Source organism: Balaenoptera borealis (assembly GCF_965194805.1).
Source record: "Balaenoptera borealis genome assembly, chromosome: 20".
Taxonomy (NCBI): domain Eukaryota; kingdom Metazoa; phylum Chordata; class Mammalia; order Artiodactyla; family Balaenopteridae; genus Balaenoptera; species Balaenoptera borealis.
Window position 1 is genome coordinate 49701328 of NC_138879.1, and position 21381 is coordinate 49722708.

At 43.0% G+C, this 21381-nt stretch overlaps 1 protein-coding gene across 4 annotated transcripts in view; it reads right to left on the reverse strand.

The window, feature by feature from the left end:
* The window catches only part of ZZEF1 (zinc finger ZZ-type and EF-hand domain containing 1), a 115733-nt gene that overhangs the window by 64552 nt on the left and 29800 nt on the right, over positions 1 to 21381 (reverse strand). For 3 of the 4 annotated variants that reach the window (XM_082370512.1, XM_082370510.1, XM_082370509.1), the window contains exons 8-17: positions 20280 to 20458; positions 18611 to 18709; positions 14628 to 14719; positions 14096 to 14244; positions 9493 to 9604; positions 8190 to 8405; positions 6486 to 6586; positions 5793 to 5962; positions 5078 to 5211; positions 942 to 1012 (exon numbers count right to left, since the gene is read on the reverse strand). In XM_082370512.1, the coding sequence (XP_082226638.1) occupies positions 942 to 1012; positions 5078 to 5211; positions 5793 to 5962; positions 6486 to 6586; positions 8190 to 8405; positions 9493 to 9604; positions 14096 to 14244; positions 14628 to 14719; positions 18611 to 18709; positions 20280 to 20458 (1323 nt within the window). The remainder of the gene's footprint in view (positions 1 to 941; positions 1013 to 5077; positions 5212 to 5792; positions 5963 to 6485; positions 6587 to 8189; positions 8406 to 9492; positions 9605 to 14095; positions 14245 to 14627; positions 14720 to 18610; positions 18710 to 20279; positions 20459 to 21381) is intronic. The other variant, XM_082370511.1, reaches the window with a different exon arrangement.

The following is a 21381-nucleotide window of genomic DNA, read 5'->3' on the forward strand; positions in this document are numbered from 1 at the left end:
TCAGGAAGGGGATTTTCACGCTGTCTATCTCAAAAGGTTCCAAAAGGGAACCTAGCAAGATTTCACTGTCAGTTCTATGGGATGTGAGGAGTTTGGGTCAGGAAAAGGCCAGGGTCCCAGCTGGGTCTGTGCCACTGTCTGTCCACATGTACTTATGTAAGCACAGGCCCATAAATCTGCAAGTCCTCAGAAAAGATTCCAGGGAATAAATACGATGAATAAATCACCTTGGCCACCAACAGGAAATACACCTAACCTCATGACTGCTAATCTGACAATCCAGGCTAAACACTCCCTGTGTCTTCAAAGGTTCTTCACATGAGCCCCAGGCTCTTTCATCATCCTTGATAGTCGATTCTGAAGACATCTTATACAGTCCTCTAAATCGGCCTCCGTACCAGGTATAGTCTGACCTGCAGACAGTTGCTCAGGCTTTTAGTCCCCTCCCTCCTTCAAAAGTCTATATATACCTCTAATAATGCAACCTACAGGCCCATGAGCTTCTTTGGGAGTCAAAGCAGGTAATGGTCTCCATGTCACCCCTCCCAGCACAGTTTTTGCTAAACTACCACTCTGTGCCTCTGCAGTTGGGCTTTAACGTATCTGGGTTTTTAGACTTGAGGACTGGACTCCAAACTCCTTCAGCTTCTGTTTTTGTCTTCAAAAATCATGTAGAAACTGAAGCATTCAAGGCGATTCCCCATGGGTTCAACTCTGAAGTGTCTTACAGTGACTGGGACTTGGAGCAAGCTCTTGACAAGACTATTATTCTACCACTGTTTTGGTCACTTCTGAGTCTACTGATACCTCACTCTAGAAACCTGGCTGAGTGAGGGAAGTACTTGGTTACTCCAAAAGCACGGGAAAGGAAGGGAGAGCTCAAGAAAACAACGCTGCAAAGATCTGAAATACTGGACTGCTGAAAAGAACTGTAGACTTACCTAAAATACGTGCAGAGTGAGCGGAAAGTGAGCTGCAGGGACTGCTTGTGTTCCTGCTCGGTGACATTCTTCTAGAACACAAGAAGCTGCATAGTCAGGAAATCTATTCCACAACATTCTAGAGCCCTAGAGCAGCACAAAATGCCATGGCCCACTGATCCCAAACATGGGGAAAGCCGGGGTCAGCACACCACCTGACGGGCCCAACTTAGACCTGGCCCAGCGCGAAGAGGGAGCAGAACCAAGAGACGGCAGGTGTACGTCTGTTCACTGCGGAAGCTGACATTTCCAAGCCTTCCTGCAGGAAAGCTTGATGCAAATGTTAGGAAGGTGACTTCCAAAAGATGTCTATTTTCATCCCTGGGCAGGCCATCCCAAGAGGAGGGGGCAGAGACAGAGCGCCTTTCTGGTGAGCTTTCTGTTTGTTTTTTTAAACAGGATCTAAGCTTTCTCTGTATAAGTCCAAACAGCCTACGGGGACAGTTGAAGGAATCACATCCCCTGATGAGGCTATGGGTTACTCTGCGGGCACTTTTTTTTTTTCTTAATTCAATAAATGTGTTGAACACCTACTGCTATGCAAGGCACTGGCAGAGATTTCCAGAGGATTTAAGACCCGGGGCCCTGCCTGGTGCAAGAGGGCGGGAGAGATAAGATATGGTCACAAATGACAGCAGTTTAATTCATCTGCACGAGAAGGGAAAAAAAATATAGACCTTACCACTGCTGTCAGATAGATGGGCAAAGGAAAAGTTAATGGGCTGCTTTACTAACACACAGCAATGTCATTCAAGAGGTCGCATGTCCTCTATTTTTCTGTGTGGGACACGAGCTAACAAAAAAACCATTTGCTCAGCTGCCTGATAAATGCTTCCAGCAAACAAGTGGGACAGAGATTCTTCCACAATTCAGAGTCAGCTGATGCTGTCAAAGGTTAAAACTCACGAAGTAAAAACTGATCCAAAGGGAACCCCTCGTGCACTGTTGGTGGGAATGTAATCGGTGCAGCCATTATAGAAAACGAATGGCTTTTGAGGGTGCTCAAAAAATTAAAAACAGAACTACCATATGATCCAGCAAATTCCACTCCTGGATATTTATCCAGAGAAAACAAAAACACTAATTAGAAAAGATATATGCACCCTTATATTCATTGCAGCATTATTTACAATAGCCAAGATATGGAAGCAACCTAAGTGCCCATCAACAGATGAACGGATAAAGAAGATGTGAGATATATATATACACACACACACGATGAATGAATATTAGCCATAAAATCTCGCCATTTGTGACATGGATGGACCTAGAGGGTATTATGCTAAGTGAAATAAGTCACACAGAGAAAGACAAATATTGTATGATTTCATTTATATGTAGAATTTAAAAAACAAAACAAATGAACAAACATAACGAAACAGGAACAAAGTCATAGATACAAAGATGGTTCCCAGAAACAGGTGGTTCCCAGAGGGGAGAGGGGTGGAAGGAGGGAAGAAATAGATGAGGGAGATTAAGAGGTACAAACTTCCAGCTGCAGATTAAATGAGTCCCAGGTATGAAATGCACAGTGTGGAGAATATAGTCAATAACTATGTAATATCTTCATATGGTGACATATCATAAAATAGACTTATCGTGGTGATCATTTTGAAATGTACAGAAATATTGAATCACTATGCTGTATAACAGGAAATAATGTAGTGCTGTAGGTCAATTACACTTCAAAAACAAACAAACTCATAGAAAAAGAGATCAGAGGCAGGGGTCAGAGGAATTGGATGAAGGCAGTCAAAAGGTACAAACTTCTAGTTATAAGCTAAATACTAGGAATGTAACGTACAACGTGATAAATGTGATTAACACTGCTGCGTGTTATATATGAAAGAGGTCAAGAGAGTAAATCCTAAGAGTTCTCATCACAAGGAGAAAAATTGTTTTTCCGTTTCTTTAATTTTGAGATTTCTTTAATTTATATGAGATGATGGATGTTCATCCAATTTACTGTGATAATCATTTCATGATGTATGTAAGTCAGGTCATTATGCTGTGCACCTTAAACTTATACAATGCTGTATGTCAATATATCTCAATAAAACTAGAAGAAAAAAACCTGATCCCTCAAGCTGATATGCAAATTTTGCAGGCAGCTGAAAACAACCAAAGATCCTCCCTCCTCTCGGAAACCTTCCTCCATCACTTAACCTGAACAAAATTCTCCTCTAAACACCTATTGCATATAGGGTCAGTTTTTCCTTGTGGCAGTGCCCCCAACTGGACTGCAGTCATTTGGCATCAGGGACCACATTTTATGCTTCTTTTATTCCCTTTTTTGTTTCTATGGGGCTTTATGCATCCGACAGGGCACTTTTATTGCATTTACTAATTAGCTGTTACATACAGAAATGCCCTTTTAAATGCTGCATCTCGTTTTCTTCATCAAAGTCTTCTCAGTAATTCTAATAGTTGTTTGTCTAAACAGACAAAGAATGATTATTTGTTTTATTCTTTCTAATTGTTATTTTTAAAATTTCTTTTCTTTGTCCTACAGCACTGGCTAGGCCTTCTAATATAATATCAAAGAGAAGCAGTGACAGTAAGCATCCTTGTTTTATACCTCATTTTGGAAGGGATGAGTCAGTGTCCCAAAGACCAGTACATTGTTTATTGTAGGTTTTGGATACATGCCCTCCAAGAGATTAAGGAACTTCCCTTTTATATCAAGTTTGCTAATGGTTTTGTTGTTTGAATCATCATCAGAAGTTAATCTTATTAAAATTTTTTCTGCATTTATCAATATGATTTTTTTCCTCTCTGATTTCATTGACTGATTTTCTAATGTTAAACCATCCTTGAATTCCTAGGATAAATCATAATTTTGGGCGGGAAGATTAAAACTTGGTTGTATTTTCTTTACAGATATAAACTGAAATATTTATGAATAAAATAAGTCAGGGATTTACTTTGAAATAATAAAGAGGGGTGGGAGTGGGTGAAGTATATTACAGATGAAACAAGATTAGCCTAAGTTTATAATTATTGAATCTAGGTGATGAGTACACTTAGGGGGTTGGAGGGATTCATTATATGTATTATTTAGTCTAGTTTTGTATTTAGATTTTCCCATAATAAAAAGTTAAAATAGGGGCTTCCCTGGTGGCTCAGTGGTTAAGAATCCACCTGCCAATGCAGGGGACTCGGGTTCGAGCCCTGGTCTCGGAAGGTCCCACATGCCGCGGAGCAACTAAGCCCGAGCGCCACAACTACTGAGCCTGTGCTCTAGAGCTCGTGAGCCACAACTACTGAGCCCATGTGCTGCAACTACTGAAGCCCGCGTGCCTAGAGCCTGTGCTCCACAACAAGAGAAGCCACCACAATGAGAAGCCCGCACACCAGAAGAAAGAGTAGCCCCCACTCGACGCAACTAAAGAAAGCCCGCATGCAGCAACGAAGACCTAATGCAACCACAAATAAATAAATAAATAAATTTATTTAAAAAAAAAAAAAAGTTAAAATGTTGGAACCTCCCTGATGGTCCAGTGGTTAAGAATCCACCTGCCAATGCAGGGGACTAAGGTTTGATCCCTGGTCGGGGAACTAAGATCCCACATGCCACAAGCAACTAAGCCCACGCGCCACAACTAGAGAGCCCTCGTGTCGCAGCTACAGAGCCCACACACTCTGGAGCCCGTGCGCCACCAGAGAGAAGCCTGTGCACCACAACTAGAGAGAAGCCCGCGCCCTGCCACGATGAGCCCACGCTCCGCAATGAAAGATCCCATGTGCCACAACTAAGACCCAAAATAAATACATAAATAAAAATAAATATTAAATAAAAGGTTAAAATGTTAAAAAGAACACTTGGTTGTAGGCATGTCATAAAGCTGAAGGAGACTAAGCTCTCCCTTTGTGATTCAACGGGTTCTAAAACGGAGGTCAGGATTATCTGTCATCCCCACCCTGAGTACAGTGCTATGTCCTTAGATACCTGTGTCCCACACAAAACTTTGCACACAGTATTAAATACACATTTAGGAAACTGAAACTGAGAGGATATTCAGAGAAAACAAAGACTAATAAGTTTCACCCCAACAGAGTTCTGGAATGGAATCCGTACTTTTAACGTAAATAATTACCATCATGGTGAAGAGATGGTCCCGCCGGGTCTGTCGATCAGGAAAGAAGACGGCAGCCCCATTAAGAAGGGTATTCCTGACTTCTTGTTTCAATATTTCCATGGGTGCAGAGTCTCCATCCACCCTATCCACCACTGATAAAAATGAATAATCAGCTTTAATATATCCCACCTATTCACTTACAATATATATATCAGCTTTAGCCCATAAACTCGCTACCAGAGCAAAGAAATACTTCTGTACAGGCTAGGCAGTGTAAAGAAATTATTTTTTTATTTGTTTACATTTAACAAAAATAAAGACTCTATGTACCAGCTTTTATTTCATTATTTCTGTCTTTTTGAGACACAACTTGGCGAAGCTTTAAAAATAACTTCAGATGATCACGTGTTTTATTCTCAATTAATATTATCATCTCCCCACCTCAATCTATCAGCCTCATCCCCGTGTCTCAGTTGAAGTGAAGACTGGAGTGTGACAGCAATTACTCTCAATATAACACAACTGTATATCAGAAACCAGGAGGAAGTCGTTGAAGAGGGACTAAATCCTGAACTGCAAATAATGATTCAAAAGAGGATCACGGAAACTCATTTTCCAAAGATGTAAACCCTTTCCTGGGTTTGCATGGTCAGAGGACCCCCTGTTCTCTAAAGCAAAAGGCCCTGCAGGCTACGAGCTCAGGGTCACAGTAAAGAAGAACCCCAATCCCTACCATCACATAGGTGTGTGTAGAGCTCCTTGGCGGCCTCTACCCGCCTACAGCTCATGCTTGGAGCCTTGGCGTCCTCAGAGGTGGCCGACGCGTCTCCTTGCAGCACGGAGAAACAGCTCTGGAGGAGCTGCAGAAGCAGGGTTTGGGCACAGATGCATTCTTCCCTTGGGCTACAGAAAGACAAAGAATGTCAGAGAGCAAAAATGCAAGTTGCTTTTACCCTCCAAGCCAAACAACTATCTACAAAGGGCTCTCCCCGCTAGGCATCAGGCTCAGTAAAAAGAATGCCAACCAGAGGCAGAAAGGTGGAAAGGAAAGAACAATGGACTGGGTAGAGTCTGAAAACACAGACCCTGTCTGACTGTGCCCACTCTGGGTAAAGAAATGCACCTCTGATTCTGTTTCTTCAGTAGTATAATGAGAATACTATAATCCTTGACCTGCTTATCATTATAAGGTTGTAATATAAATGACAAAATGCTTGCAAAAACACTGCCCAAATAAAGCACTTTGTAGAAATGTAAGATGTTTATTTTCAACAATAACCAAATCTTTCGAATCAGAGCAGTATAAACTAGTAGGAAGTAAAAAATCTTGGAAGAAAAAAATTGTCCTTTTAGAACAGCAAAACTCAGTGTTTTCAGTTGTGCTTATCAATATACGATTATCATCTTGTAACAAATTCTGACTTACTTTTGCTTTAATTTACTGTAAAAATCCCAAAAGATCTGCAAATCAAGACCCGCGAAGTCCAGAAAAGATCTGTATTTTAAGCCACTTTCCTTCTGCTGTACCTAAAAAATAATAAAGACCAGAAAAAATAAAATTGAAAAATGCATTTAGAGAAATATTGTAATGGCTCATTTACTTCTCACTGTTAAGGGATAAGGTGGCTCCGCATGTGTAAAATTCCAACATAACTGATGCTTAAACTAAAAAGTCCGTGAACAACTGTTTTTGGTGTGAAACTTTCTAAAATACGTGTGTGTGTACATATGTACGTGAATGTATATATACACGTAACATATACACACACATCCCCATGGAAGCTCCTTGACTTCACAGATACTACACCTGGAACATAAGTGAATCTTTACTTGGCGATGATTATTGTCCAGGACCATCCTGCAGCATGCTTTGACCCTTCCCTGCATGTAGGCTGAAAGATCAATTCTGCTGTGATCGCTTCTGCTACTCCTACGCATCTCCCTCTCATTTGCTGTTTTCTGCTGTGATAGGAGAGCTCCAGTAACAAAGACCAAACAATCCATATACAAATTGAGTCACCAGCCTCTGAATGTGCCCTGAAGCAGAATGCAGGTCAAGAGTAGACACTGTTGCGTACCACACGTGAGAGGGCTCCACCGGATTCCTGAGTGATAAGCCATGTTCTCTGTAGTGATGGCTGCAAGAACCTTTCTTTGAGTAGACTGTCACTGTGTTTTTATTAGTGACTGTAGAAGTCAGTATCAAAAACACAATGTTCACAGCAGCATTATTTACAATAGCCAAGATATGGAAGCAACCTAAGTGTCCATCAACAAATGAATGGATAAAGAAGATATGGTGTATGTATACAATGGAATATTATTCAGCCATAAGTAGAACGAAATTTTGCCATTTGTGACAACATGGATGGACCTGGAGGGTATTATGCCTAATGAAATAAGTCAGACAGAGAAAGACAAATACTGTAAGTTTTCACTTATATGTGAAATCTAAAAAATGAAATAAACAAACAAATATAACAAAGCAGAAACAGACTCACAGATGCAGAGAACAAACTAGTGGTTACGAGAGGGGAGTGGAGTGTGGGGAAGGGCAAAAATAGGTGAAAGAGATTAAGAGGTACAAACTACTAGGTATAAAATAAAATTTAAGTTACAAGGATATAATGTACAATACAGGGAATATAGTCAATATTTTATAATAACTTTGCATGGATCAGATTACCATGAAACTAATACTGTAAGTCAACTATATTTCAATTAAAAAAAAAATCCTGTTATTATTTTTGGTACTTTTAGTAAACAAACAGAATTCACCTAAACTTCAGGAATAATTCTAGGGCTTAAAGAAGACATAAATCCCATAAATGTGCTTTGTCTCCCTGGCAACCAAAGCTGGGGCTCTTTAAGATCTGTATGCAGGTCTATCCCAGGAAACCTCACAATGGTGACCACATGCCACTTCGTCTGCCACTGACTGACGCCATCAATGCCCAACGCCTCACTCCCCTTGGCCTCCCAACGTCATCACAGCAGCCCGATGCCTGCCCTCCTCATTCGTACTGCATGGCTTCAGCAGGGCCAGGTTTCACCGGCTGGTGTTCCTTTCCCCAGACGCTGTCGTTACTCTTCCCAAAGGAATGAGGTCTAACAACTGAGGAAACACTACCAGGTCATGGGCGAGCTGCTGGATGAAGTGAAGGGTGCTGAGAAGCAGTGTGGCCCCACAGACGCTCTCCTCCACGCCCTTTCTGCAGTGAGCACGGACGATGCTCTGCTCCGCTTCTGCCCTCGCGGGCCGGAGGCACCCACTGACGCTCAAGCCTTGTACTCCCAGGCGCTCTGCCGACTCCTGGCGGGTGCAGAGGAACTTCACCATCAAATACTGGAAAAGGACAAGACAGAGGTGACGAGAAGGACTTAGAAGCCCCAGGTACTGACAAAAGGGAAATAAAGGCCTTTCTGGGCAGGTCTTCCTGTGACTTTAATAATTAATGAGGTACCACTATGCCTAGCACTGGAGACACAAAGTGTAAGTCCAGCAACTACAACAAACAGGGAAGAGACAATACAAACACTGAAGTCAGGTTTGGGGAAAGATCACAATATGAGAAACGGCACTATTCCTGCTTCAAGGCAAAAACAGGATAAGACAGGATGAATAAGAGAAGGACGTCTGTTCTGTGGCACAGTCATTTTGAAAAAGACAAGAGCTATATGGTGAAAACAGTCAATGACTGCCCTAAGGGATCATCTCCAAGCCCCCACTTACCTGTAATCCATGTGCTGGGAGCCCAGGACACAGCCTTGTCTGCTCAAAGCTAAAGCCATTTGCAAAGCCCAACTTCTATGCACACTCTCTGCTTATTATAGTGAAAGATCCTTTGTTGAGGGCCTTTCAGAATCCACTACTTAGCTGCGTAAATATTTACTGAGCGCCTACTATGTACAAGTCCTGAAGATAGTTCTTGTTTCTCTTATTTAAGCTTCTTACTAAGATTCACAACGGAGGTTAAAAAAAATTAAGTAGCCAGATAATCATTGTTTCTTTCATAGCTACGGAAAGACATCTCTCTTGCATTTAGGCCTGTGGACTTACTGCTCCCTCAGCCTGAGAGGCCTTTCTCCACACCTCTCAGCCTGGCTAAAGATGACAGCTTAATCAACTTTCAACACTTGGCATCGCACCAACTTTCCTGGGAAGCCTTCCCTAGTGAATTCCAGGCTGGGTAAATATTGTTCCTTCGGGCTGCAACAGCCCCGTGTGTCTCTTTATCAGCCCATATCACAGTGTCTCATACATCTGTGTCTCCCACTAGACTCGGAGCTCCGTGAAGGTCATGATCACGTCTGACTCACCTGCAGGGTTCCAGTGCTGGCACAGGACTGGCACACAATAACTGCTTGATAAACACAGTACAAAAGGAGGGGAGTGGGCAAGTGCGCGAAGGCCACACCTCACTGATACTTACCTTGGCAACCCTGCACTGTTGCAACTTGACATCTGCTTCATCCCACTCTTCCTCCAGCTCAAACCAGCCAATAGGATCATCCTCGCCAAGGTTATCAGACGGGCAACCAATCCTGTAAACACAAAGGTAATCACAAAATGTTCTCCTATTCCTAAACTTCTCAAGGGTCTAACGAATAAGGCACCACCTAAATGGCATTTAACTTGTTTACACGGCCTGTCGGTTAACAATCGAGGACGGGGTGTGGCACGTGGTGCCTCTCTGAGCATACGAGGGAGCTGGTGGTAACATCCTCCCCACTTCTCAGCCTCCTCATCTGTGCAATGGGAACTATTATTAGTCCCAAATATAACCTGGGAACTAAGGGAAGTTTGCTTCTCTAGATAACTGGCTTATCTGAAGAATGAGACCTGAAGTCAAGGCATCTGAGATGAAGATACTCAGGAATAAGGTACAATGCAACAGCTGGTGTGTGCTTCTGGAAAAATCCAAAGGAGAGGCAGGTTCAGTTTTCTTTCCCTAGGTCTGGCTAACATAGGTACGACTGGCCTGAGATTCACAATTGCAACAGCTGAAGGGTAAAAGCTGAGGAGCTTTCAGATCCTGGAGCTCCAAAAAAGGAAAACTTCAGCCTCCACAGGCCTCAGGATTTTTCCCTATTACTTAAGAAGTCCTGGGCTTCCCTGGTGGCGCAGTGGTTGAGAATCTGCCTGCCAATCAGGGGACACGGGTTCGAGCCATAGTCTGGGAAGATCCCACATGCTGCGGAGCGACTAGGCCCGTGAGCCACAATTGCTGAGCCTGCGCGTCTGGAGCTTGTGCTCCGCCACGAGAGAGGCCGCGATAGTGAGAGGCCCGCACACCGCGATGAAGAGTGGTCCCCAGTTGCTGCAACTAGAGAAAGCCCTCGCACAGAAACGAAGACCCAACACAGCCATAAATAAATAAATAAATAAATAAATAATTAAAAAAAAAATAAATAAGTGAGCTGATGGACAGGCAAACTGCTCTAAAAAAAAAAATAAAAGTCCTTCCAGGGAAGCATTTCAACCCAAAGGCTGAAGAAGTATAACTGTGTGCCATTTCTTTTCTTTTTTTTTTATTATTTATTTTATTTATTTATTTTTGGCTACGTTGGGTCTTCGTTGCTGCGCACGGGTTTTCTCTAGTTGCGGCAAGTGGGGGCTACAGTTTGTTGCAGTGCGCGGGCTTCTCATTGCATTGGCTTCTCCTCTTGCGGAGCACAGACTCTAGGCACGCGGGCTTCAGTAGTTGTGGCATGCGGGCTCAGCAGTTGTGGCTCACAGGCTCTAGAGCGCAGGCTCAGTAGTTGTGGCGCACGGGCTTAGTTGCTCCGTGGCAGGTAGGATCTTCCCGTACCAGGGCTCGAACCCGTGTCCCCTGTGTTAGCAGGCGGATTCTTAACCACTGCGCCACCAGGGAAGCCCCTGTTTCTTTTTAAAATTGGATACTTGAATGGTACTTCCTTTTCAGGAATTAAATAACTGAGAAGGAGAAAATGGCAGTCTTTTCAAGTAACATTCCTAAAACTTTAAACTATTTAGTCTGTGATACGGCTAACAAGCTAGCCAACACATGAGTATTCTGTATGGATAAGATAAGCAAACACAGGGATTTACAAGAAGAAAACAGCAAGAAGAAAAAGACAAAGGACCCAGAGTAGGTTCTGTAACAGAGAGAAAAAAACGTTCTCTTCTTACCATTAAGTCTTTCTTAGCATAAACCTTTCATGATATAGTTAACCCTAAAACCAATGGGACAGGTGGTATTCCATCTTAGCCCCAAACCATGTCAATGACTTTCATCAATATGGTGTGTTTGAGGATTTTTCAATTCACCCTTCGGGAGTCATCAAGGAAATCCTTGAGATACAGAGAGCTGGCAGGATGTCAGACAGTGGGGAGAAGCAACCTTGCTCACTACACCAACTCACAGGCAGGGTGGAGAAAACAGAGCTAAGTATCAGTCCTCTTAAATATGTACAGCAACCAAACAGCTGGTCCCAGAGTGTGCTGACTGACCGATGTCTGACCAGAGGGCAGACAAAAAAAAAAAAAAAAAGGCAAGAAGACAGACACATGTCTATTACCATTTTGATCTCCAAACTGGAGAGGGACTGATAATATGTAGCCCAAGCAAATCAGGATTTCAGAGTAGTTCAGGCTGGAACCAGGAGCTAAAATCAACAAGGGACTAGCAAATAAGCCTGCATTTAGGTTCAAAAAAAAAATCATCCTATATAAGATGTGAAAGATCTTGTTTGACAGCAGGTTTAGGGAAAAAAAAAACCTATATTAATATGTCCCAGGAGTGCGACACAGCTATTTAGAAACAAGTGTAATCTCTAGTTATTGTTTAAAAAGAAAAGCATCTTTTTAAAAAGCATGTATGCGTGATGGGAGACAGATTTGTTTCAATTCATTTAGAGGGCTGAAATTAAGACCACAGAGTTGAAATTACAAGTGTAGATTTCAATAAACATAGATAGAATATGTTACTGAAGTGCAGTGAGTTCTCCATCATTAAGGATATTTATTCTAGGGAGGCTGAGTGACCCTTTGTCAGGGATGCCACCAAAGGAAGTCCAGCAGAGAGAGGAAGTTATTCTAGATCCTTGTTATTCCAAGTGTGATCCGTGGTCGGGGAGCATCAGAGTCGCCGGGGAGCTTGTTAGAAATGAAGGTCTCAGGGCCCAGGCAGAACCACTGATTCAGAATCCGCATTTTCACACAATTATCGGTGGTTCATACGTACATGAAAGCCTAGTAGTACAGTACTCAGTGATAGTAAAAACTCCAGCACCCCATTACCTGTGAAATACAGGAGCAAAAAGGGCAAGTCTCGGGCTCAGCTGCATGAGTTTTAACTTGCTACTAGTAATTAGGGATGTAACACTGTCCAAGAGGTCACCAACGACGTCTGTGGCTAAATCCAACAAGTCCACTTCTAGACTTACCTCACCGACTCCGGGGTAACATCCAACACCGTTGCCCACTCCCTACCTCTTTAACCACGATTTTCCCCTGGCTTCATGAGGACACTTCCCTGGCTTCCCTGCTGCTTCTATGGCTGTTTTTCTCAGCCTCCCTTTCTCTGCTGCCCCATAAATGCTGGTGCCTCTCAGCATGTTGACCTAAAGTCTCTGTTCTTCCCAGCCCACACACTCCTCCAGAATGATCTCTTCTAATTCATTTTAAACTATCACCGAAATGTCTCTCATATCTCTGCCTTCAGGACAACATCTCTTCTAGGTTCCTCACCTGTTTATCCAACTAGCTGTGGGATATCTCAGAGACTTCCTAGAACCTCAAATCCAACAGGACCAAAACTGAGCTCATCATCTTCCCACAAACCTGTTTTCCCCGAGGTATTTTCTGTCTCAGAAAAAGGCGCTACCAATGTCCCCTCTGGCGAGCCAAAAATCCAGGACTCACTGAGGCCTAAGCCTCCTTCTCTCTCCTGCTGTACATCAGTCACTCACCAGGTCCTGCTGCTTCTCCTTTCTAGCCGTCTCTTCAATCGTCCACATCTCTCCATGGCTCCTGTTGCTGCTCTAGTTGAGGTTACCCACACTCTGGCTTCCCAGGTGACCGTGACAGCCTCCCCCCACTTCATCTGGCCTCCCCGCGCGCTCTCCTCCAGCCCACCTCACACAGCAGGCTCCAGAGCAGCACTTCCAAACCACGAATGCGAGCTCTCCTCGTTCTTCTTGAAGCTCCTCAGCAAACACTCCACCCTGCTCCCTGCCCCTGCCCCCATGGCTTTCAAGATAAAGTCTAAACCGTGAAACAGAGACAAAAGGGCCTTCAATGACCTGACCCTTCCCTAGCTCTCCAGCTTCACCTCTCCCCACTCTCCAACTCACGGCACACCTCAGCAACATGGGGCTCGTCAGTCCCTTGTGTACGCCAGACCCCACCTGAGCTCTCAACTCTGCTCTGCTCTTTGCTCAGGACACTCTGCTTCCACTTCTTCAAGTAGTTAATTAGCTTTAGCTCATCCATATTCAACACTTCCTCCAGGAAGCCTTCCCTGATCAGGTCAGGTGCTCTGCCATATGCTCCCAGAGCACCTTATCCCTCCTAGCTACCTCGCATTTATAGTACTGTGACACTGTAGGCTTTATCATCTGTCTTCTGAGCTAAACAGTAGGCTCTATAGAGCAGGGAACGGGCCAATCTGCTCATTACGGTATCTTCAGTACCTAGCATCAGGTCTAGCACATCGTAGGTGCTTAATAAATATTTTCGGTAAAAACACAAAAATAGGAGGAGGGAAGCTGGGGCCTGGGTAAATTTTCCAGTGGCTAGATAAGACTAGAGACCTCAGGCTGCCCACAATTCAGGCAGGTATTATTACCCAACCATTTTGAAGATGTGTACACCTGGTCACAGAAGGGACCGAGTAAGAGACTATGAACAAATTAAAATATATGTCTTCACATGTGCTGCCAGAAAGCAATGAATGCTCATGGCCACTGAAGATGGGTTAGTAGCAACTTTTCTATAAAGAAAACATACTTCACCAATAAGAGAATGTATACAATCTTATTAACTATAAAGATTTTTATTCTGTTCCTTACCTGCTTCTTACAAATTGCCTGAATTCCTGAAGCTTCCATTTGTCATATTTTTCAAACCTTTTGAAGTGCTCTTCTGCATGAAATTTATCAGAAGATGAATTATAGGCAAACACCAACCCACACTGGGCACCAATGCCACCACGTCGAACCTGGAAATAGAGATCTAAATAAAGTACATCACAGGGACCAAAGTTCTGTGGCCATTTTGTTCCCAAATAACATGGTCAAATTCAAATAGCTTAACGCAAAAATCAAACCAACAAAATGAGATTTCAAATACATTAAGTCCTGGAAAAGTAAGAAAGCTGCTTCCCTAGAAATGATTCCTTACTTTTCTTGATCCTTATACTCACACCATTTACAGACTTAACAATCTATTCATCTTTGTGCCCTTGCCTTCTGCTACAGGCCTGACACAGAATAAATAATCACTAAATGTTCAATGAAAAACCAGTGACATGGACCTTTGAAATACAATCCTATTTTTAAAAATAGTAGTAACATTTCCTAAAGAAGGCAGAATAAGAATTACCATAATTCTGATCTGAGTAACTTGGAAGGCAGATTCAGTTCCTGTAGAAAAAATAATACTTGCTCTGGTTTTTCCAGTCTCTGTAAGAAAACCTACAAAAAGGAAAAACTAAAGTTAGGATGACTGAGGCACCTGTAATAACCCTAAGAACTAAGACCAACAAAACCAAAGCATATCCTTTGAGGCAGAGGGCATCTAGTCTATCTGGTTCTCTCATAAAAATTAGAAAGAGAAAGAAGAAAATTAGAAAAAGAATTCCCCTCTGGGCAGAAGCAACCCCCCTGATAGACACCGAGGTAACAGATCATGGTCCAGGTATAACTTGGTCAGAGCACAATCTTTTCAACTTTTCAACAATACAGGCTGCTCGGCTCTGAGGTAACGATAAAGAAATAAAAAGTTGATAAGGACTGTGACTTTAATTCAAAGAGACAAAAGACTGGACAATCAATCATCTTTCTGAACCATTCCTAAAACCATGACTGACGTTTGGCTGGGCTGTTAGAAGCAAGCAGGCTTAAAGGCTGAGAGAGGAATTAGATAGTTTCTTGAATACTCTGTCAGGAAAGACTGTAAAAGTCTTTGAAATGGGCAAAAAAAGAATGCTGGGTGTTTGTTTAGTGCACTCTTTGGGTCATCTCCACCTTTCTTTGTCTCTGAACTATTTTACAACTCTGTAAATTGTAGAATAATAACAGTAATGCAAAAGATTCTTGTCCACAGAAATAAAAATTGTGTCTATAGGAACATAGCTGATTATTCCTTATGAAGACTGACCAATTTTGCAACCATCTGTAGATTCATGTCAGCATTCTTACTGGTCTACGTGTATTAATGAGTTCTCCTTTGACCTGCTTGTAACATCTTACTGGTTCCCTCAGTAATTAATGGGATAAATAAAAAGATTGACATGTGTTCATTTTATATTTGTATGAGAGTTGTGGTTCACCTCTTTTGCTGTTGTTAATTATCCTTTAAAAATTTACAAAAAGGTCTGTTAAATCCAAGGCTGCTTTTCTCTTTCCAACCTCTGTAAATTATATAACTTACACATTTACTCAAATCAGCCTGACCACCCATTCTTCCCGAAACCATGAACTGCTTTCAACCACTCTGCCTTATCAAGATGAAAAGACTAAAACCAATTTCATGCTTATTTTATTACACTGAGTTCAATAAAACAAAAATTTGTGAAGTTAAATCTCCATAAGACAATATGCATTATTTTTCACCAAAACCAAGAAAATTAAATCCAAAGGAACCTTTACTAAATCACAGGGAGAAGCTATTATTGACCTAATGCTATCAAATAGTAATTCTACAGACAATTTTAAGAAGCCATACGGCCAGAAATTCACACAATTCTACTAACAGTAATACTAAAAACTATCCCAATTATTGAACTGTCGCCTTTTCTCGGAGGTCTGGATGCCTCTAACTAATCAAACCTACTGTAAAGGCCGAAATGCTGCCTGGGAGTAGCTGCCAGTTTTCATTAGTCTCAAAGTAGCTGAAGCAATAATTTAAGTCAAAAGAATCAGACTCTTTTAAAATAACATTGCCATCAATTTTTTTAAGGCCCAAATAAATACATACATTAAACAAACAAAGCTTAAAAAGTAAATAAATAAAACCTCTGTGCTTCCTTTTCTTGGTAAAAAACCAGCTCATATGTCTAACCTATAATATTTTAAAGCTACAACTGTTTGGACACCATGCCCCGCCTGCCCAATTTACTCTCTTAAAATGACAAGAAGAAAATAACCAATCTCAAACGTAAAGAATTTAATAACCCTACTCCTTCCGTTCTATTGGCAGCAGCCTGCACTCCTTTAAAACACCAGACCCGTGGCTGTGGCTCACAGGCGGTCAGCCCTCGGAGTGCCCACGTTCGGGTTCTCCGGGCCCTCTGTGCAGCAAGGGGGAACGTCCAGTGTTTCCCAGCAGCTGGGGAACTTGAAAGGTAGCAGTGAAAAAGAGCTTTGGCCCCCGTAAGGGGAAGAAACAAATCACTCCTCAAAAGCCCACAGTTCCAGCTGTGAGGACTTTCCTCTGTCCTCCCTGTCTCGTCAGGTTCATTTTTTTGCAGAGGACCGAATCCTAACCTGAGTTACAAGAAACAGACAGTGACGGTTGTGAACGGAGAGACCAAGGGAAACCAAGGCTCCTCCCCACGCCCAGTCACACCCCACCTGGGTGCTCATCAGAAACACAACAAAAATAACAAATCCACACACTACAACTAGTTTATGCAATTTATCCATGCAAGGTTAGGTGGAAGGCAGGGAGGAGAGGTGGATGGATAAGACACAGGGAGAGTAACAAACTATTCAAATCAGACCAGGCAGAAGAGCTGGCAAACGCATTTCAATAGCTACAGAAAAACCTGTGGTGCTTTCAGACTTAGAATGGTGTTAAAAATCCAGACTGATTTTAAGGACAATGAAAACACCCTGTATGGTATTATAATGATGGATATAGGTCATTATACATTTGTTCAAACCCACAGAATGGAAGACATCAAGAGTGAAGCCTAAAGTAAGCTATGGACTTTGGGTGATTACGATGTGTCAATGTAGGTTCACCCTTCGTAAAAATGTACCACTCTGGTGAGTGATGTGGATAATGGGGGAGGCTCTGCATGTGTGGGGCAGGGGGCATATGGGAAATCTCTGTACCTCCTTCCAGTTTTGTTGTAAACCTAAAACTGCTCTTAAAAAAAAATAAAGTCTTTAAAAAGAAAGACTAGATGGAGATGATTTGAAATTGTTATAAAAGTTTAAAAAAGTAAGATAGAACAAGAGAGACCTTTCAGTAGATGATGATGAGAGTATGAAAAAAAAATCCATACACTGGTTTTAAGAAGATTCTGCCTTACATACTCCAGAGACAAAAATCCCAATTCTTCAGAGAGCAAAGGAAAAATGCAGGGGGCCTTTGGTAGAGTGGTCTTGCCTTTCCTGAGTGTGGGGAGGGGGAAACTGGCAAAGAGCTGCCACCGCCTCCTCCCGACCCCACTTTGGACGGCGGGTGACTGGGCGGTCTGCGGTGGCCCTCAGGGCGGCAGGAGATGAATGTGGGGGAGGAAATGTGTCTGCAGGGGCTGAGCTGCTCAGCGAGGACTGCAAGAAGCCTGCCTCGTGAGGCAGTCACGGTTTAAGAAGACCACCGGGAGGAGGTGTGACTGGTGAAGCACGTTTTCCCAGGCGTCTTTACTTCACTGGTGCTAATGCCCACAGGAAACAGGACAGAGAGGAGGCGACTACTGAGAAGGCACAAGGTCTGCTCTGCTGTGAGGAGAGCCAAGGGGAAACCAAGTCCAAAGTGGTAAGGCCAGTTCCCTTCAATGTTTGATAACTGCTGGAACATTCCACGTCCTCTTCTGAACTGGCAACATTCAAAGCAGTACAGTGAGTAGAAAGGGGACACGTGCAGGAGACTAACCAGCTGGCCAACACGATGGATGAGGAAGAGACTCACAAACACTCCCTGGATGAGGAAAAGAGCCACAGTGCTGAACAGCACATCAGCAATCACCATGCTGACGCCAGGCAAGGAGTGAGGCTTCCTTCCAGACACTTCAAATGCCAGAGCAGCCATATGGAGAAATACCCTCATCTTAAGCTACGTTTTTAGCACTGATCCACTGAGTTTCTCAATACTTTGACATAACACAACAGAAAGACAATCTGAACTTAAAAATGGTAACTTTTTATATTCCAAGAGGAGAAGTCTTTGCTTTTCAAAACTGAAGGCTCTCAAGTACTTTTAAGTTGTTACAGGTGCCTGACACCTAGCAGGTGGCAACGCTGTAGTAAAGAAATCACGCAAACGGTTCAGGAACCACTGAAGCCAACTGAAGGACATCACAGCGAAGACTGCGTATCTTGAAAGTTTTGAAGACCACAGCGCGGTTTCACACAGCCTCTAGTGAGCACCATGGCCCTTTTTACTCACTAAAACCCGACAGGTCCACCACTCACCGTCCCTCGTCCACGGCTCAACAAGGAGGTTTTCAGGTCCTGACTTCTCTTCTTTTCCCTTGACATCACAGGCCTGAAGAGTCAACTGCAGAGGTTTACCTGATCAAAGAAAAGAAAGAGGGAGAAAGAGACAGCCGGAAGCTAGCACTATGAAAAACTGGGAACTAGAATGCTCGTCGGCGCAAATGCAGAGCCTGCGGACACCCAGACTGCTCGGGAAACGTGCACCCATTTAACAGCTAAAATAGGAAGTAATATTAGACAAATGTTGACACCATCCTTTTCTGCTTTCCTGAAAGAGACAAAGTACAGCTTACGTCCCTAAGTAATTCTGAGGAGAATCATTCTAGAATAACCACTAGCTGGAAACAAAGCGCATTATAAGACACAGGTTAATAGCACAGGCTCAACATATTTGTGTGTCGAGTCAGGGGAAGGGAGGAATTCCTAAGACACTGTTTTGGAGCCAGTAATTAATTTTATTGTAATTGCATTTAAATATATAAATAATGTCTTAGCGTTCTGGGTCTTGTTTCTTTAAAACATCTCCAGGCAAATTTTGAAAGTTTTCAAAATTATAAAAATCAACTTTTGCTATAATGATCTGAAAACTTTTCTTTTTCTTTTGTTTTAATAATATAATGAAAACTTTATAACCCTATTAACCTATAACCCAACCCAGAACTAGAACATTATCAATAATGAACAGTCCCCCTATGCGTTCCTCCTCCATCCCATGCTCCTTGCTCAAGTAACTGCTAAACTGAATCAAAAACCTTTCTGGAGAATATTTTCCAGACACTACGTATCCCTCCCATTTGGCTGTGCCTTCTACGGGCCCCTACCCCTCCAAAAAAATGACCTTTCCAAAATTGGGGAGGGACTGGATTTACAAGACATCGATTGTCAGACTTAAAAAATTAAACATAAAATACATTATTAAGTGATATTAAGGCAAAGGTACAAACATCATGAGGAAATATCACAGTATTGCCTCTATTACTGAAGAGGATGGGATCCAATGCTGTACTTGTGGACAGAAGCTTTAGCACTAGAGGCCAGGACAGCACATGGCCACTGCAGTCATCTGAGAGTAGCTGTACGGACTCCAGTGTTGGGAAGGATTAGGAGGCCCCATCCTGGGTCAGTAGAAAAGTGCTAAGATGGATGCCGTTGGGCCCAGGAGGGGAAAGTGGTGGCAGGCATGTATGTATGACCATATATGTGGTTCCAACCAGCTATAAACTATCACGAGGATGCAGAGGGATGGATTCCAAGACAAGGATCCTTTGCTCTGGGTCTGGGGTAGTTTCCTCCCTGCTCCAGATGAGAGGTACTCCAACTTCCCAACCTCTTGACCTACACCATGAGACACTCCCATACTTTATCAAAGACGGCTGTGTTCAAATGGCCACCAAGCCTAAGTGGTTAGGCCAGTAACTCCTGGGAGTACAGCGTAGTGAACACTCAGCCTCTTCTGCTAACGCATCCATAAATGAACTAACATCTCCCTTCTCCCTACCAACCCCAAAGAAGATACGTTCTTCCAGAAATCATTGTATAACTATAACGACCGAGCCCACAAACTACACAAAAAGATAAGAAGATGCCGGGAAGACCCACGTTGGTGATGGTTTTATGACGTGTGCATCACGCAGAGGTCATTTACCATATTTAAGGAGCAGGCTCTGCCTGACTGATGCCATGGATGAGATGAGGGATGAGGCGTCATAGTGTGTGTCCAGGTGGTCAGTGACAGTACACAGGGAGCTCAGCACTTTGGCAACACTCCCTCTTGCTAGTGCAAAAGCCAGAAGAGTCAGCTCCACCTCTGGAGTAGAACAGCAGCTATAAACAAAGAACAAAAAACACTTCACTTCTTAAAATTATGAGAAAATCCAGGTAGCTCAAACTCTGTGTAACTGATTACATGAGCAAAATCAACCTGCCATATGCTTTCTCTGTTTTCCAGAAATACTTTTTCAAAATCCTTAAGACAGCCTAAAGAAAAACTAAATCAACCCAGAGGACCAGGAAATTAAATTCTCACTCCTGTAACCTTCACCTATAAGTATTAAGTAATGCTATCAACTTTAATAAGTCAAACTTTATAAACCAAAAATAAATAAGCTGTTGTAATAAACCCCTGCTATGAAGAAGCCTCGGGTAATAATTTGGCTTGGTCAGAGAGTTAAGGCTTGTTCCTTCAAGCACCAATAACATATTTTAGATCTATTCCACATCACATCTGCTTTTTTAAACATATTACACTGAAACTTTTAAACCTGTCTAGATGGGGACTTCCCTGGCGGTCCAGTGGTTAGGACTCCGTGCTTCCACTGCCGGGGGCATGGGTCTGATCCCTGGTCGGGGAACGAAGATCCCCACATGCCACGTGGTGTGGCCAAAAAAGAAAAAACAAAGAAAAAACCCTGTCTAGATGGCTCAGGGCCTGGTTTGTACTCTAACAGGGCTCACTGTGACAGAGCTGAGTGCCCCCACACTACGTGACCCCTCAAACAGCCTGCAGGGTGTCCTTTCCCAGGTCTACGGACAATCAGGCTTGTTAGACCTGTGCATGGAGACAGCAGGTGCTGGGCTGGGGATGTGAGGGAACTGAGAGGCTTTGCATTCTGGACTTTGAGACCCCTGCTCTAGCTGAATCCGAGGACTACTCAGCACCCACCCCCAATTCCTGAGGGCAGCTGTGCTGCTAGATCATGGAGTTTACATGGGTGCACCGTTATTTCACTGTCCCTTCAGTCACTACA